The 18,755-nt window shown below is 36.9% G+C and overlaps 1 protein-coding gene across 1 annotated transcript in view; it reads right to left on the bottom strand.

The window, feature by feature from the left end:
• The window catches only part of LOC126481730 (titin), a 534,189-nt gene that overhangs the window by 416,764 nt on the left and 98,670 nt on the right, over window positions 1–18,755 (bottom strand). Inside the window, exons 22-28 of the mRNA XM_050105683.1 lie at window positions 18,375–18,636; window positions 15,846–15,989; window positions 14,494–14,751; window positions 6,243–6,386; window positions 2,681–2,935; window positions 1,043–1,186; window positions 473–727 (exon numbers count right to left, since the gene is read on the bottom strand). Of these exons, the coding sequence (XP_049961640.1) occupies window positions 473–727; window positions 1,043–1,186; window positions 2,681–2,935; window positions 6,243–6,386; window positions 14,494–14,751; window positions 15,846–15,989; window positions 18,375–18,636 (1,462 nt within the window). The remainder of the gene's footprint in view (window positions 1–472; window positions 728–1,042; window positions 1,187–2,680; window positions 2,936–6,242; window positions 6,387–14,493; window positions 14,752–15,845; window positions 15,990–18,374; window positions 18,637–18,755) is intronic.

Raw genomic sequence — 18,755 nt, 5'->3', positions numbered from 1 at the left:
ATCCCCACAATTCTGTAATTCATTGCAATTAAAAGAAAGACAAAACACTATGCAACGGAACTACAACGCCCATCAAAACACAAAACAAGTATTTTCCGGTCTATTTTTCCCAACATATTATTCCTGCTGCTGTGCTTTAAATTTAAATTATGAACTACTTGAAAGAGCTCCATATTATGCCCTGTTGCCTTACATCATGCATAAGGGAACTCATCACAATCTTCAATATTAAATTGAGTTCCAACCAGCGAGACTCTATAAAGAACAAAAAGCCTACAGAAACACCTGACACAGACATGTCTCTCGATCATGAGAGACATAGGAAGCAGTAAAGATGTTGCCACTATCATGTGTGTGTGTGTGTGTGTGTGTGTGTGTGTGTGTGTGTGTGTATTTATACATATACCTTGTACCACATGCATGTTTATTTCTTCCTTATATTCTAATTTCTACAATCATGATACACACTTACATGCTTGAATTGGAACGCCATTTCGAAGCCACTCAACGCGTAACTTCGGATCTCCTACAGGTATAAGTCGTGCCTCAAAGTGCATAGCCTGATTTTCAGCTACACGGACATCCTTCATTGGCTGTGTGAACATCGGTGCCTGGGTCACAGCTTCTTCCTGGACTGTCTGTCGCTGATGACGAGACGTATCCTCCAAATATGTCAGTTTTGATAATGCTTCCTCATGTTGCGTTTCCATATAAATTGATTTCTTTGCTGTGAGAAAGATATTGTGAAATTATATAAAAAACACATGAACAATTTTTACACAGTATTGGAAAACTCTCCAACAAGATCTATCGAAATGAAAACAACTAACAATAGGAAACCAGTCCATGGCATAATGATGCCTAGAAATGACAAGGAATTACCTATGATTTCAAAACATTTGATTCTAGATGATGTTGGCTCATAATTAAGACTAGATGCATTAGCAAAATAACAAATGATTTGATCTACTACCAATAAGTGACTAGCAGACTCCTCATGTAATTGGATGAATGTAAGAGGCTTAGAATAGACTATACTTACAGATACAGGTCAGATTGGCAGATGTCATAGCTTCACCAACAATATTCTTGGCGCGACATGTGTATGTCCCAGAATCTTCTGGATAGCAGTACATTATGTCCAATGCAACAAAACCAAAGTTATTTGTCTCAGTAAATCGAGAACCTGAAAAGAGTAACAATATTTCTCCTGAAACATGACATAATTTGGTGCAACAAATACACAAAATCTCAATTCAAATTAGTGGTTGAAACAATGCTCAGCAGTTGTGATTCTTTAAATATTCAAAAGCTTGAGTCACTATATGTCAGAAGAAATGAGAGCTAGAAAAAAATAACTAAGACAGTTACATTTCATCTGAAGAAACATAGAACTAAGAAAGTACACCTCAGAAACATGTTTTCGAAGGAGCAGTGGTAAAATACACTCTAGAAATGATTATAGAAACTGTACACAGAAGAGAAAACTGGCGATTCAGTACCACAGATAGTCTGGAAGAGGTAAAAAATTAATGCAACAAAAGAAAAGAAAAAGAAAACAAAGTAAACAATAAGAGAAAAGCAAAAATAAAGTAAACCACATAATAGTAGAGGAATGAAGCACTGAGTGAGAAAATGATATCTTAGAAATAAGAGAAAGGGGTAAAATGAAATAAATTAGTATAATTTTCTCTATAATGAATTGTTAAGTACTATAGTTGAAACATGAACAGGTAATACTGATGAAAGATTTACATCAGCCAGTCATTTTTTAGAGACTGAAATTTTCTTTATTACTCTTCATCAAAATGAATGTCTTCACATCCGTCTTCAGAAAGCTTATATTTATTCAATGGATATACACAAACAAACAACAGTGTTGGTGGTATTTGCTCTAACTTCCTCACAATTCCAAAAATTTATTATGGGGAAATTTTAATGATATCCCAACACGCAGTGAGAGAGATCAGTCCTTCGAGAAGTGCAAAATTAATCTAATACGAGCTACACACAACATCAAAGTCTTTTAAGAAAGTGTGATGAAGTAAGAGTAAACAATTGCTTGGTTCTTATTTACTTTGTTTGGCGTAAAACCAAATGATTAGGCACTTCCCAAAGCTGAATTTAAAACACTTGCAATTTTAGTTAGAATGCCAAAAAATCACAAAATCTAAATTCACCCTGCTGAGACACTTTCAAAGCTGTGATCAAATGTCTAAAATACAAGTCACAGAACAAAAGTAATTTTTTTCCAATCTGAAAATCTATAAGGTTAGCAAATAACAGATTTGAAAAGAACATGATCACAGATGATTGTGCTCACAAACCAGTATTACCATATAACTTTTGCCAATTTTAAGGCTCCTACATAGGACACTGTGGTTTATCCCCAAAGCTTTTGTCGTCACACAACTTGCTTACTAAAATTTCACGTAAGTGGTATCTACTTGTCACACTACTGTTTGTTACCTCTGAAGATTTTAAAAAAGTTTCTCATGTTCCCAGATATGTATTTTAGATGTCTGATAATGACAAAATGGCCAATACTGTCAGTGATAAAGGACATGTTAAAATAAGCCAAGTGTGCAACTATGTTAACTTCCAGAAAGTTTATACTGCTTCAAGACCCATAAGCACTGCTAAAGCAGGTTTTTTTCTCCATACTCAAGTGGATACTAACCTGACTTCACTGGGACATTATTGTGGAACCATTCAACTTTCATTGTGGGATCTGACACAGGTATAAGGCGGCATTCAAAGTGTGCCCTCTGGCCTTCTTTGATCTCCATGTGCTTCAGAGATGTAGTGAATATTGGTGCTTGCTTTGTAGTCTCTTCAATATATTCAGAACGCTGATAACGAGATTTATCTTCAAGATACTGAATCTGCTCAAGTCCTGTCTCATTCTGAGTACCTGTCAAGATCTGTGCAGTGCCTGTGTTATAACAGAATTGATTGTATTATTCACTGCTCAGAATTTCCACAATTACTGCAACAATTACAAAACCAAAATGGCATTATCATTAATAGTTACATTTCATTAAATGTGGAGCAGGCACAATCATTTTCATAACACAAGCGGGTGTACGGCGTACTTTGTACACATGTAAAGAATAGCTATCTTTATGTTACCGAGGTAAACATATATGAGTAAAACCACTGCTTAATCTTAGTTTAATTAAACAACAACAAAATAAACTTATACTATATGAGATAACATTGTTTAAGTAAACAATAATAAAATAAACTTTTACAGTATCACACTGTTGTGGCATACGAGTGAACCCCACACTGTTGTGGCATACGAGTGAACCCTATGGTAATGCCCCCCTCAGAGCATTAAACAGCTTAATTGCATTAGATCCCAGCCAAATGCTCATTCAATTACTAATTATCTTTCAATTACTAATTATCTAACAATAGATAATCCAGGATGGAATGTAACAATACCAGAGAAGGAAAGTTGCTACTCACCATATAGCGGAGATGCTGAGTTGCAATATGCACAACAAAAAGATTCAGACAGTTATAGCTTTTGGCTGTAAAGGCCTTTCTCAGCAGTAGACACATATACACACACGCACACACACACTCATGCAAACACAACTTGCACACACATCTGCAGTCTCAGAGAACTGAAACCACACTACGAGCAGCAGCACCAGTGCATGATGGGAGTGGCAACTGGATGGGGGTAAGGAGGAGGGTGGGGCAGGCAGGGGGAGGGATATTATGGTGGGAGAATCTTTTTGTTCTGCTATCACGACTCAGCATCTCCATTATATGGTGAGTAGCAACTTTCGTTCTCTGATGTAATTACTAATTATCTTGTAGACATCTGCATTTTTTGTGGGGTTGTGTTGTTAGCTCAGAATTTGGGTCATTTTCTTGCATGGATCATATTATCTCATTTAGCTTGATGTTTATTTTATATTACTGCTGCCCACTTGGACATATGGTAAATCAACTGTGTTAGCTATAACAATAATGAAAGAATACATGTGGGCTCATAATGGAATGGTACAAGACAGTTATATTGGTGGTTGGCACACTTTATACATAAATGCGCCAGCTCAAAGGTTAAACACACACAGTTATCTATAAAAATAATCATGATATCTTCTGACACCAATGAGAAGATAGAAAATAATGTATTACAGGTTACATTTAATATAGACTCTATAGTTACTATCTTTAATTTCTATTGTTGTTACGTTTCATACTTTGCTTTCTTATTTCAGAAAGTTACATTTTGCAACACTGTTAAAAAGGTAAAACAAAGATTGGCATCCTGAACTATTGTTAAATAATAAGCTTGATCCCACTCAATGCAGCAACATCATTAACATTCAGTGTAACACAGAGCTGTAAATTCTGATTTTAAGGATTTCCTTCACATATGGTACTTAACAATAAAAAATAAGATGTTTGCATAACACACACAAAATAATTTCGTAAATTCATATATGAGTTCATTACATGTAACACCCGAGAAAGAACTGTTAATTAATCAAGAATATCTGTCATGAGACACTTAAGTCTCATCTTTACCTACAATCAGGACGGAAGCGGAAGAAATGAATCAAAATTTGTGCCACAGGCAGGACTTGGACCCAAGTCTCCTTGCTCATTAGGCAAGAGTGCTAGCCTTTACACCACCAGAGCACTGTGGTGGTGTAATGGCTATCATTCCTGCCTTGTAAGCAAGGCGACCTGTATTCAAGTCCCAGCTGTGGCACAAATTTTAATTCATTTCTTCAGCTTCCATCATTAGCACACAATGGGATTGCATAGAAACAAGAGAAATGAGATAAGCTGGTGGAATAATAATAATGGTAAAACGAGGAGAGAAAAGAATAACTGAAAGGAACTAAGAAAATGAACAGCACTAAAGAGCCAGAAGAGAGCTGGTGGAGTGGTGGGAACCTACAAAGCAAAAATACACATTTTACAGATAAAACTACTCCCACAATGACTGCAGAAAAGATAATGATGTACTGCAAAAGACCAATGTGAGTTGAAAAGACACATTCTATCACTGAAATAATTTTTTGAACAACAGTTATGAGTCAAAGCTTTGCTACTGTATTATATTGTTTGAATTTCTCATATACTGAAAATTTTCCCAAATTTTATAAAAAGCCCTTTGTTGCAACAAACATCTGACCTAATGAACAGGGCTTATCATACAATAGTTACTTTCGCGATGACCAGTTCTTATTTGAATATTTTCTTCATGAACATCCTTTATTTCATTGTTTGTTTGTACCTCTGTACCTTTCTTATCTCATCTTTGTAACAGCTTGTACAGAAAGACTGATATTTCTTACACATTGCCTTATACTTTCTTCTCAGTTCAACACAAACCTAGTCTGTTCATTCTCATAAGTTCATATCTCTGGAGAATCTACAGCTATTGCTGTTTTTTCTACACATTATTATTAACATTAGTCATTCACTTTTCATCTATTTCTCGTTTACTGTTACCTCCATATTATCATATTATCCACCCTTCCATTGTCTTAGTTGCTGAAGATATTACCTTTATGATCCCCATTTGAATTCAAAACTATTTTCTATCTCACTCGCTAAGCTCATTATTAACTAAAATTGACATAATCATTATCTCTAATTGTTAGAAAACACTTCTTCAGGTGTTAAGAGTTTCAGTCACAAAGGCAACAATACTTATTCATATAGAGCTGAAATTAAATTTATAGATCACAACTCAGAAGACCAGCTTGGGTAGCCACATGTACAAGCATGCTGTTTCCCAGATTCAGGGAGGCATGGTGGGCCCCAGATATAATCTGCCAAGCAATTTTAACAAATAGGGCTGATGTGCTGGCAACCTTGCATATGGTTTTTAGCCAGTTTCCCACAGCCAACTGGTATCACCATCTAGCATCAGTTATAAAATTTGCAAACAATAACATTCTCATACTTTTACATGGATAACAATAGATGCAGTCATATGGGGAACACAGTTGCCATTGTGGGAAGATGGGTTTGGGGAGGGGGAGCCCAACCATTCTATACCACTAAAACACAAAATCCAGATTAACAGAGCGCAGCCGCGCAAATATGGGGTATAGGAAAGGGTGGTGGAGGGTGGGAGGAGGAGGAGGAGGAGGAGGAGAGAGAGAGAAAGAGTTAGGGGGAGGGGGGGAGGACACTCAACTCAAAAGAAATCCTTAAATTTAGCTACCACAGCAACTACCTTATACAAGAAGCACACTTACTTCTGCAATTAAGAACACAAGTGGTCTCATCAGATCCAAGCAAATTTACTGCACGGCATGTATATGTACCAGAATCCTCAGCAATAAGGTCTATGATGTCCAGAGCAACGTACCCAAAATCATGAATGGGCCGAAACCTATGACCTGTAAAGAAAAAATAGCAAAAAAAATTAATAATTTACTCATCATACAATAGTGAATTGGTAAAACTGCTGCCGCCAATGTCAGCTGCTGTTGACAGTAACACTGGGATGACAGTGCTCATTTTCATATGACTCTGATTATAAAAGCAGATACACGGCCCCCAGTGTAACCAATGACTTCTGAAATCAATGTTACATATATAATATTCGACATAGTGTCTACTGAACTAAAGCAGCTGGTCTCGAAACAGTCAGAACTGTTTTTTAATTATATTTACAAGTGAACATTCACAGGTGTTTGATCTTGATGAAATTTGGTGTATATATAGAGGAGTCAAGATAATGCAATACATATTTTTTTAAATTTTGCCCAGTTTCACTTTTAAGGGGTAAAACAAACTCTAAAAGACAATTTGGCATATTAGGTTTACAGGGAGTATCTTGAAAACCAGGCTACATAAAAAAGTGTTTCATATAAAAGCTGAAATGTAATTAACATTCTTGAAAAGTGTATAACAAACTTTTGCAATAATCTCAAATGTTTTAAAATACTCCACCAACAGCAATCAATTTTGAAAAATGAAAACATTTGTTACAACACGAACTACAGAAGCTTTCATACCACATACATGCATGTGTAGTAAAGCTGGTTTCTGAAACATCATTTTTGGAAAATAAGCTATACACAACGTGCTGTTGGAATATTTTCTACATACCCAATTCAAATATCCAATGTTCATTATTATTCTAATTATTTATTTTACTTACTTTTGGTTTATGTTTTAAATTTTTATTTTACATTTTACTTTCATATTTTTTTCAGTTTTTTGTTTACTGTTTCACATACATGCATTTTGTTAATTGAAAATGATAAGTAAATCATTATGAAAAGGTCTCATTTCTATTCACCATAGAGCAGTGATGCTGAGTCGCAGATAGGTACAATAAAAAGACTGTCAAACAAGTAAGCTATCAGCTAATAAGGCCTTCATTGGAGTTAGACAATACGCACACACACAAACCAACTCACACACACATGACCACAGTCTCTGGCTACTGAGGCCAGCCTCAGAAGCCAGAGACTGGTCATGTGTGTGTGAGTTGTGTTTGTGTGAGTACACATTCACTCATGACCACTATGGCCATGTGTGTGTGTGTGTGTGTGTGTGTGTGTGTGTGTTGTCTAACTCTGATGAAGGCCTTTTTGGCAACATTTTTTACACCACGCACATAAAATGAATGATATTTCTTCTCATAATACACATGAGGGACAACACGATAGAAAACAAAAATTCAATAGGCTTCTCAAACTGCAGTGGGTAATTCTCTGATTATCATGATTTGTATCAGACATATTTCAGAACACTGGAAAACGTTGGCTAAGAGAATTGATTATGTACTAGTGAATGCAGCTTGATTATATTATTTCTCAAGTGGAGATTGACATCATAATCATTCAGCAGAACTACTTGTAGAAAAAAGTACCATATACATTCAACGGCTGCACCTGTCCTGTTGAGCCTTTTGGGATCACCAGACAAACAAGCTTCTTGTCCTTAGGTAAGTTGCTCAAAATGGTTCTTTCACACTGACTACCCTCCTTTTCATAGTTTTAAAATAAACTTATAGAGAGTTTGGATGAAGAATTTGAGAATCTCCTTTTGAAACCCCAAATGCTCTTGTGACAGCATCAAAATCTGGAAAACTAATGTCTGACCCTTGGAAGAAGTTTTCTTTCCCAGTACGGGAGAAAAATCAGTGTTATTGTTAGATTCTTGGGGTAGTCAGTGTGAAAGAACTCTTTTCAGCATCATATTCAAGGACAAAGAACTTGTTGATCTAGTGATCAAAAAGTCAGGTTCATCTGTTGGCCATATATGGAGTTTGATGTTGGAAGAACTTTATGAGAATACTTTCAGTTCTAATTCTGCTGAATGATTATGATATCATGCTCTACTTGAGATCCGATATAATCAAGCTGCAGTCACTAGTATATAATCGGTTCTCTTTGCCAAGCTTTTCCACTGTTCTTAAATATGCCTGATACAAGTCAGGATATTTGGAGGAAACTCCACCACAATTCGAGAATTTTGTTTTATATCAAGTTGTGACAAAATTTCACTCATCATATGTGCATGAACCATGGACCTTGCCGCTGGTGGGGAGGCTTGCATGCCTCAGCGATACAGATAGCTGTACCGTAGGTGCAACCACAACGGAGGGGTATCTGTTGAGAGGCCAGACAAACGTGTGGTTCCTGAAGAGGGGCAGCAGCCTTTTCAGTAGTTGCAAGGGCAACAGTCTGGATGATTGACTGATCTGGCCTTGTAACAATAACCAAAACGGCCTTGCTGTGCTGGTACGGCTGAAAGCAAGGGGAAACTACAGCCGTAATTTTTCCCGAGGGCATGCAGCTTTACTGTATGATTAAATCATGATGACGTCCTCTTGGGTAAAATATTCCGGAAGTAAAATAGTCCTCCATTCGGATCTCCGGGCGGGGACTACTCAAGAGGATGTCGTTATCAGGAGAAAGAAAACTGGCGTTCTACGGATCAGAGCGTGCAATGTCAGATCCCTTAATCGGGCAGGTAGGTTAGAAAATTTAAAAAGGGAAATGGATAGGTTAAAGTTAGATATAGTGGGAATCAGTGAAGTTAGGTGGCAGGAGGAACAAGACTTCTGGTCAGGTGACTACAGGGTTATAAACACAAAATCAAATAGGGGTAATGCAGGAGTAGGTTTAATAATGAATAGTAAAATAGGAATGCAGGTAAGCTACTACAAACAGCATAGTGAACACATTATTGTGGCCAAGATAGATACGAAGCCCACCCCTACTACAGTAGTACAAGTTTATATGCCAACTAGCTCTGCAGATGACGAAGAAATTGAAGAAATGTATGATGAAATAAAAGAAATTATTCAGATAGTGAAGGGAGACGAAAATTTAATAGTCATGGGTGACTGGAATTCGAGTGTAGGAAAAGGGAGAGAAGGAAACGTAGTAGGTGAATAAGGACTGGGGCTAAGAAATGAAAGAGGAAGCCGCCTGGTAGAATTTTGCACAGAGCACAACATAATCATAGCTAACACTTGGTTTAAGAACCATGAAAGAAGGTTGTATACATGGAAGAACCCTGGAGATACTAAAAGGTATCAGATAGATTATATAATGGTAAGACAGAGATTTAGGAACCAGGTTTTAAATTGTAAGACATTTCCAGGGGCAGATGTGGACTCTGACCACAATCTATTGGTTATGACCTGTAGATTAAAACTGAACAAACTGCAAAAAGGTGGGAATTTAAGGAGATGGGACCTGGATAAGCTGAAAGAACCAGAGGTTGTACAGAGTTTCAGGGAGAGCATAAGGGAACAATTGCCAGCAATGGGGGAAAGAAATACAGTAGAAGAAGAATGGGTAGCTTTGAGGGATGAAGTAGTGAAGGCAGCAGAGGATCAAGTAGGTAAAAAGACGAGGACTAGTAGAAATCCTTGGGTAACAGAAGAAATATTGAATTTAATTGATGAAAGGAGAAAATATAAAAATGCAGTAAATGAAGCAGGCAAAAGGGAATACAAACGTCTCAAAAATGAGATCGACAGGAAGTGCAAAATGGCTAAGCAGGGATGGCTAGCGGACAAATGTAAGGATGTAGAGACTTATCTCACTAGGGGTAAGATAGATACTGCCTACAGGAAAATTAAAGAGACCTTTGGAGAGAAGAGAACCACTTGTATGAATATCAAGAGCTCAGATGGAAACCCAGTTCTAAGCAAAGAAGGGAAAGCAGAAAGGTGGAAGGAGTATATAGAGGGTTTATACAAGGGCGATGTACTTGAGGACAATATTATGGAAGTGGAAGAGGATGTAGATGAAGATGAAATGGGAGATACGATACTGCGTGAAGAGTTTGACAGAGCTCTGAAAGACATGAGTCGAAACAAGGCCCCGGGAGTAGACAACATGCCATTGGAACTACTGACGGCCTTGGGAGAGCCAGTCCTGACAAAACTCTACCATCTGGTGAGCAAGATTTATGAAATAGGCGAAATACCCTCAGACTTCAAGAAGAATATAATAATTCCAATCCCAAAGAAAGCTGGCGTTGACAGATGTGAAAATTACCGAACAATTAGTTTAATAAGCCACAGCTGCAAAATACTAACACGAATTCTTTACAGACGAATGGAAAAACTAGTAGAAGCCGACCTCGGGGAAGATCAGTTTGGATTCCGTAGAAACACTGGAACACGTGAGGCAATACTGACCTTACGACTTATCTTAGAAGAAAGATTAAGGAAAGGCAAACCTACGTTTCTAGCATTTGTAGACTTAGAGAAAGCTTTTGACAATGTTGACTGGAATACTCTCTTTCAAATTCTAAAGGTGGCAGTGGCAAAATACAGGGAGCGGCAGGCTATTTACAATTTGTACAGAAACCAGATGGCAGTTATAAGAGTCGAGGGACATGAAAGGGAAGCTGTGGTAGGGAAGGGAGTAAGACAGGGTTGTAGTCTCTCCCCGATGTTATTCAATCTGTATATTGAGCAAGCAGTAAAGGAAACAAAAGAAAAATTCGGAGTAGGTATTAAAATCCATGGAGAAGAAATAAAAACTTTGAGGTTCGCCGATGACATTGTAATTCTGTCAGAGACAGCAAAGGACTTGGAAGAGCAGTTGAATGGAATGGACAGTGTCTTGAAAGGAGGATATAAGATGAACATCAACAAAAGCAAAATGAGGATAATGGAATGTAGTCGAGTTAAGTCGGGTGATGCTGAGGGAATTAGATTAGGAAATGAGACACTTAGAGTACTAAAGGAGTTTTGCTATTTGGGGAGCAAAATAACTGATGATGGTCGAAGTAGAGAGGATATAAAATGTAGACTGGCAATGGCAAGGAAAGCGTTTCTGAAGAAGAGAAATTTGTAAACATCGAGTATAGATTTAAGTGTCAGGAAGTCATTTCTGAAAGTATTTGTATGGAGTGTAGCCATGTATGGAAGTGAAACATGGACAATAAATAGTTTGGACAAGAAGAGAATAGAAGCTTTCGAAATGTGGTGCTACAGAAGAATGCTGAAGATTAGATGGGTAGACCACATAACTAATGAGGAAGTATTGAATAGGATTGGGGATAAGAGAAGTTTGTGGCACAACTTGACCAGAAGAAGGGATCGGTTGGTAGGACATGTTCTGAGGCATCAAGGGATCACCAATTTAGTATTGGAGGGCAGCGTGGAGGGTAAAAATCGTAGAGGGAGACCAAGAGATGAATACACTAAGTAGATTCAGAAGGATGTAGGTTGCAGTAGGTACTGGGAGATGAAGAGGCTTGCACAGGATAGAGTAGCATGGAGAGCTGCATCAAACCAGTCTCAGGACTGAAGACCACAACAACAACAACATGTGCATGTTGTAAAAAAAGTTATGTTTTAAGCATTTCTTCACAGATTATCATTACTGTAATGACTTTGTATCATAATATGAGTTACTTATTATTCTCAATTACCATATACACCTATGGGAAATTGTAAAAAAAAGTAAAATAACAATTTAAAACATAAAATCAAAAGTAAGTAAAATAAATAATTAGAATAATAATGAATGTTTTGGTGTTAGCACAGTGTGTGTAGCTTACTTTTCACAAATGGTATTTCAAAAGCCAGCTTTCGTAAGTATGGATGTATGTAGCATGAAGCTTTTGAAGGCATGATAATAGCATGGGGAGAGATCAGGACTACAGGGCAAGTGCTTGAGTGTCTCCCACTTGAACCTGTGTAACTTGGGCATTATGACATTTTCAATTTGGGGACATGCATTAGCGTGAAGGAGTATCGCCCCTTGTTACAGTTTTCCTGGACATTTTGACTAAATTGCATGTCAAAAATTCTTCAGCATTGCATAGTAATATTCCCCATGGGGTTGTTGTTGTCCATAATGAATAAGACTGGCCTCCCAGATCGACCGGCAAATTGTACTGAATTGCAACCAGGAAAAAACTTGGCACACCTTTCCACAACAGTGGTTTTTGACAGATACGCTGTCCCATACACATTCTTCATTCTCTGCTGAATGACTACCATTGTTTGTGCTTCAGCAGCCATGAAAAGAACAACAGTCTGTTTAGACACATTTAGTAACAACGTGCCCGTAGTTCACATTTCCCCATTTACTGCTCACACATTGGAAAGACAGTCAGTGCTTATATATCCATGTCAGAGTCACGTACATTGGATATATGAGGGTAAGTCAATTATTATCCGCAATTTAGTTATATTTTTGTTTATTTTGGTAGTATTGTCATTTTATGTTGATGACACATGCTTTGTTTATTTGTTGTTACATCTTTGCAATTTTCAAGCTGCTAGGTTAGTTTTGTTATCGCTGCCATACTGTTAATCATGGCTGCTTCACTGTCTATTTCCACCAGAGAAGAGAAACATTCAGTGATCCATTTTTTGTGGTCAGAAGGTGTATCAGAGGCCGAAATTCATCGAAGACATTCAGTAGAGTACAGGAACAGTGTTTTGCCACAACGGAGTGTCTACAAATGGATTGAAAAATTCCTAAATGGTCGCACAAGCGTTACGCACTATGAAGGAGCCGGACGACCGTTTACCACCACAAATGAAGAAACATTGAGCATTCACGTGAAATGATTCTCTTAGACAGACAATTAACTATTGACAAAGTGGCACATCATCTGCAAATTAGTCATGGTTCTGCCTGCAAAATCATCCACAACAGACCTGGGTTTCATAAAGTTTGTGTAAGACGGGTCCCAAAACAACTCACACAGTTGTATAAACAAACACACTTGGACATCTGCAAAAAACATTTGGATCACTATGGTAACAAAGGGGACAACTTCTTAGATAGGATCATTACTGGTGATGAAACATGGATCCATCACTACAAGCTGGAGAGTAAACGGCCGAGTGTGGAATTGCAACATCCAAATTTGTCTTGCAAGACAAAGTTCAAGACCCAAGCGTCCGCAGGAAAACTGATGCTTATGGTTTTTTGGGGCACAACAATAAACAGTGTATGTTACAGTGACATGCTTACTGCCAGACTAAAGCCTGCAATTCAAAGCAAACACCGAGGTTTGCTGTCAATAGGTGTTGTGTTGCTGCATGACAATGCCTGTCTGCATACTGCTGCCCACACTGCTGAAATGCTCCAGAAACTCAAATTTGAAGTATTGAGTCATCCTCCCTATAGTCCTGATCTTGCCCCTTCTAGCTATCACTTGTTTGGTCCACTCAAACAGGCATTAAGGGGCCATTGATTTGCCTTGGACAAAGCAGTGAAAGAATCAGTGCATTCCTGGCTCGCAGCTCAACAGAGAACCTTCTTTTATGAGGGCATCAGGAAGCTTGTACAACAATGGACCAAGTGCGTTGAAGCGCAAGGAGACTATGTCGAAAAATGATGTTCTTGTAAGTTTCCTATTTGATTACAATAAATTTTATAACTACTTTGCGGATAATAACTGACTTACCCTAGTACACTGGAGTAACAGTCTCAAACAGAAAATTTTTGATTGTGCCTTATATATTACTAACCATATCTTTACTGCAATTTCAACCTGTAGTACCGCAGTGATAACAATTTCATTGCTCTATTTATTTCGCTTGCTCCATCAAGTGTACAAATGTAACACTATAGCATTTCTGTCATTTAACAATCACAGTTTTGAAAGTTGTTGGCATGAAAATTTATTTGGTATTAACTGGCCTTCTATCTGCACATGGCTTAGGTGTCAGTTACTTATTCTTAACGTATTGTGTATGTTATTTAATAATATAAATAATGTATCACTTATTTATTTTTTTCCAATAGTATTAATAACCACTAAGTGTGCTGATTCACATTATTATTCCACTATTTTTTCTCTGTGATCAGAGTAATTTTCCTTGTAACTATCTGAGAAAAAAATAAAGTCAGTACTGACATGTTCTAGTAAACACACAATTAACATAAAAAATGTGACCAGAAAGCCACAGAGCAAGAATAAGAACGGACTAAAACTAAAAAATACGTTGTCCTAAACACATCACACAGACAGAAAAAACTTACATATGAATAAGCTTACCTACAGTAACTGGACGCCCATTCTTGTACCACTCCACCTTCAGGTTTGGATCAGTCACTGGTTCAAGCTTACACTCAAAGTGCGCATGCTGACCCTCACGCATGTTATCTAAATTTTTGGGCTTTGTGATGAAACGTGGGCGCACATTCACTACTTCATCCATGTACTCTGTCTTTCGATAACGTGATGTGTCCTCCAAATACTGAATTTTTTCCAGCCCAGATGGATGTTGAGTTTCCAGAATCAGATCCTTTTTCGCTGGGGTTACAAGCAAATTGTTGTGTTAAATACATATATGGCATGTGCCAATTCTTACAAACTATAATAGCAGTAAAAGATTAGAATTATACTGAGTTCTCACTCATACACTAGTTGTTCTTTTGACAAGCATTAACACCACACAAAGGTTTTCAGTAAAAAATAGTCATGAATTGAGCTTTTAATAGGGAACATTAAACTCTCACAACTGCAATAAAAAGCTGATGTTTTAACCTAAGACTCATGTAAGATAAAGTCAGTAAAGTATTCCATATGTTAATGGGCCAATCATAGTCAGCACAGAGATGCTTTTGGAGATATGGCTAACAAGCTATACGGTCAGAAACATGTAAAAAAAAATTCCACAAACTGCATCGCTACGTGTGCTGAACATAATATGAGGAATAGTTGGCCTGCTTTCATATGTGTTTTGAGTTTATCTACAACAACCATATTCACTTGGATTCAGTAGATTTATTTTGTCAAAATTAAATTTATTTCACTTTCTAGCAATTAATTTTGCTGTCTAAAACAGCTGAAATCAAATATAAACAAATAAACACATTTTTTCATCTTTGCACAGCATTAATGAAACTATTCCCTCATGTAAAAGCAGTGTCATAGTTAACACATCTTCTTCTGAAACAGTAGCCACATTCACAGTTGAGCTCCTATTAAGACCTAATGAAGTGTGGTAGTCTGTAACACAATAATTAGTGGAGAACTTTGTAAAAATAGCCAGAATATTATCCTGAACCACAATCATGTAGTATATTGCACTGCTATAAATCATTAATGTGGTAAAAGTATCCCCTGTTGCACAACTCTTGAAGGTGATACATATCTAAATTTACTGAAATATAATTATGTACTTGCATTGAAATACAAATTTATTTTTCTTATATTAATCACATTAAATAAAATTTATATCTGATCAGAAAATCAAAAGAGATGTAATGACATTAAATTAAACTCAATTGTATTTTAAGCTGAATGAGAGTCGTAACTGATTGGTAAAATTCTTACCCAGCCAGAATTTTTGTGCTTGTCAAAAAATTAAAATTATAAATAAAGGTGAAAACATTGTGGCTCACCTATGATTTTAACTGAACATGAAGTAACAGCTTCACCAAGCTGATTGCGAGCCACGCATGTGTAAACACCTGAATCCACAGGATATACACTCAGCAAGTCTAGAGCCACATAGTCAAAATCATACGCTGGTCGGAAGCGATGTCCTGTAACAACAGACTCAGTGTAAAAAACCAACTACAATCATAAAAGTTCTTTATTCAACAACAAATTGTTCTGCATATTCCAGGAGAATGTCCCTTGAAGTTATTCAGCCTACACCTGACTAGTGGGGTAATATGTACTGATTTAATTACAGAGGGGTTGCCCTGTAGAATGTCAGATATAATATTTTTTCTAGAGTTTTGTGTAATTGTCTAATTCTATAATCAGAAGGGACATTGGGAGGTTAACAATGTGGCTTTAGGCATTATAGATCTACAACAGACTGCACATTTGCACTGAGGCAAATGTAAAAAAGCATATACACACAATGTTGATCTCTACAAAGTCTGCATGTTATTTCAAGCAGGCTTTTGGTAGATTTAAAAATAAAAAGTAAAAGGATATACACTCACTGGACATATCAACCAGACATGTCACTCTCATTAAAGCAAGCTTGGGTTGCTCCAAGACAATGATGAACCAACCATACCCTATGTCAACAAAGCAGGGGGAGACAAGAGGATGCCTTCTCCAATTTGCATTGCTATGAAGATGATATTGTTGACAGTGAAAGGAAGTGTTTTTTAGAGAGAGTGGTGGCTGCAGTAAAGAAGCAGCACAATTAGGAGTACTTTTAAAAGTGAATCTAAAACGGAACATACATAAATCACAATAATGTTGAACATCAACGTCCACAGATTATCAGAAACAGATTTTAAACTTGAGAACATAGAAAGTTTTGAATAATTACGATCCCACATCAATAAGATACATGCATCCAGTGAAAGATCAGTATATTAAGGGCCAATATATGCATTAGGGAAATCATGTCTTGGTTGAGGAGCCATGCAGAGAGATGGTACATAGAAATTAAGAACAAATGCTACATTTGACCACTTGTTTTAAGACTGTGCATGTTAAGAAAATAGAGAAGCATTGTCAATGGCGCACTATGAGTGGAGATACACTACTGATTAGGTTAAAACTCACACTGGTTTATGATACCATAAGAGAGGGGAAAAAGAAACAGAAAATCTTGAACTAGATGTTCATACGATACAGTATATCTCATTAAAAGATTTGACCAACTTTAAGCTACAACCTTTTGCAGAACATCTATGGGTCTCATCATTTGTCACTGGATAATATTTTTTATATGTTTAGTCTCTTAAGTCCTGTACTAGGTATTTCTGCACCCTTGCTGAAAAATTAGTTCAAATAAACTTTTATGTGACCTTCATAATATTAGAGGATATATTTACTACTACATATCCTGACCACTTCTTTTGTATCAAAACTCATTCATGAGTATCTCTTTTAAAACGTTTTAGTACAATTAATGTTCATTTCACATCACAGGTAAATATGCCAATTATAAAATGGTTAGACCTCAACACCCCTTCACAACTACTTTGCTAATTCTCTTTATTCCAAACTAGTCCCACTGTAGCTTACATTTCCACTGACATATAAGCAGTACTCTTACTTTTTTCACTGTGCACATCAATACTGTTTAATGTTATTTGCATGCATTGTACATCAGTCTCCCTAGTGAAAGTGTTAATACCTGTAGTAAACCTTTAATAGTAATTTCTTACACAACCTCAATGACAATTAAAATTTAGGTTTCAAAATAAATATAGTTTTCCTTTGTACAAAAGACATATGATTGCCAGAAAGTATCAACACACATACATCCTTCTCATGTTCATCCACCCATGTCATAAGTGCTGTCTGCAGCATGGAAACAGACACACCACTTTCTCACAAAGTCATGTTCAAAAATCTGGTGCAGCCATTCCTACAAGTTACAGCTAGAAGTTAGATTATTGGAGATATAGTATGAAGCACATTTTTTTATGTTTTGTATTTAGTTGTTTGCTAAATGTATATTTGAATCAAAAAGGCAAATAGCTGAGTGACCTAAATGGTCTTTTGTAAACTACCAAATAAATCATGTGATTGATGTACAAGGTCATCCAAGAAGGTAAAGTTCAGGAAAACAAAATGTATCAAAACAAAATCATGCTAAGGGAGAATTTAACAACAAACAGAAGCCATCAAATGATGCACAGTTTCCAACTTCTGTAATGCCCATGCCAAAATACTTTCCAACAGAGTTTCAGCTATACTTTTCTGTTGCAAATATATCCAACTTTGAAAGCTCAGGTGTTCATTAACAACCACTGCAATTATGTTTGCAACAGCACATAACTATTTTTGGTCATTGTGTATGAGGAACACCTCAGCCCACTCATCTCACTGATCATTCCTAAATCAGTGTGTCACTTACAAATAAATTATCTGTAGTGTTGATTCAAACACAAATGCAAATACAAAAAGTACTTACAATTACATCACCTGTTACATTGTGTACATTCACATACCTGTCTTGACAGGCTGCCCATTGACAAGCCATTCAACTCTCATTGTAGGGTCTCCAACAGGCTGCAGGCGGCACTCCAGATGGATGTTTGTGCCTTCAACAGTTTCAATGTTATGTAATGGTCGAGTAAATTGCGGAGCTTGAACCACTGTAACATCTTCTGTTACTGTTCTTCGATGTCGAGAGGCATCTTCTAAATACTGGATCTGTTCAAGAGCTGATTCATTCTGTGTTTCCGTTACAATATCTGAGCGACTGATTACCTGTCATACAAAAACCACCATGCCAGTCATTGTCAGACAATGAATGGAGGAAAGGTGATAAGATATTGCAGAGGATACTAGGTTACATTTTTTTCTATTGTTTGATTCAAGCTCTGTCA

The sequence above is a fragment of the Schistocerca serialis genome, chromosome 5, assembly GCF_023864345.2.
Source record: "Schistocerca serialis cubense isolate TAMUIC-IGC-003099 chromosome 5, iqSchSeri2.2, whole genome shotgun sequence".
Classification (NCBI taxonomy): domain Eukaryota; kingdom Metazoa; phylum Arthropoda; class Insecta; order Orthoptera; family Acrididae; genus Schistocerca; species Schistocerca serialis.
This window is presented reverse-complemented; position numbering and strand designations above follow the sequence as displayed.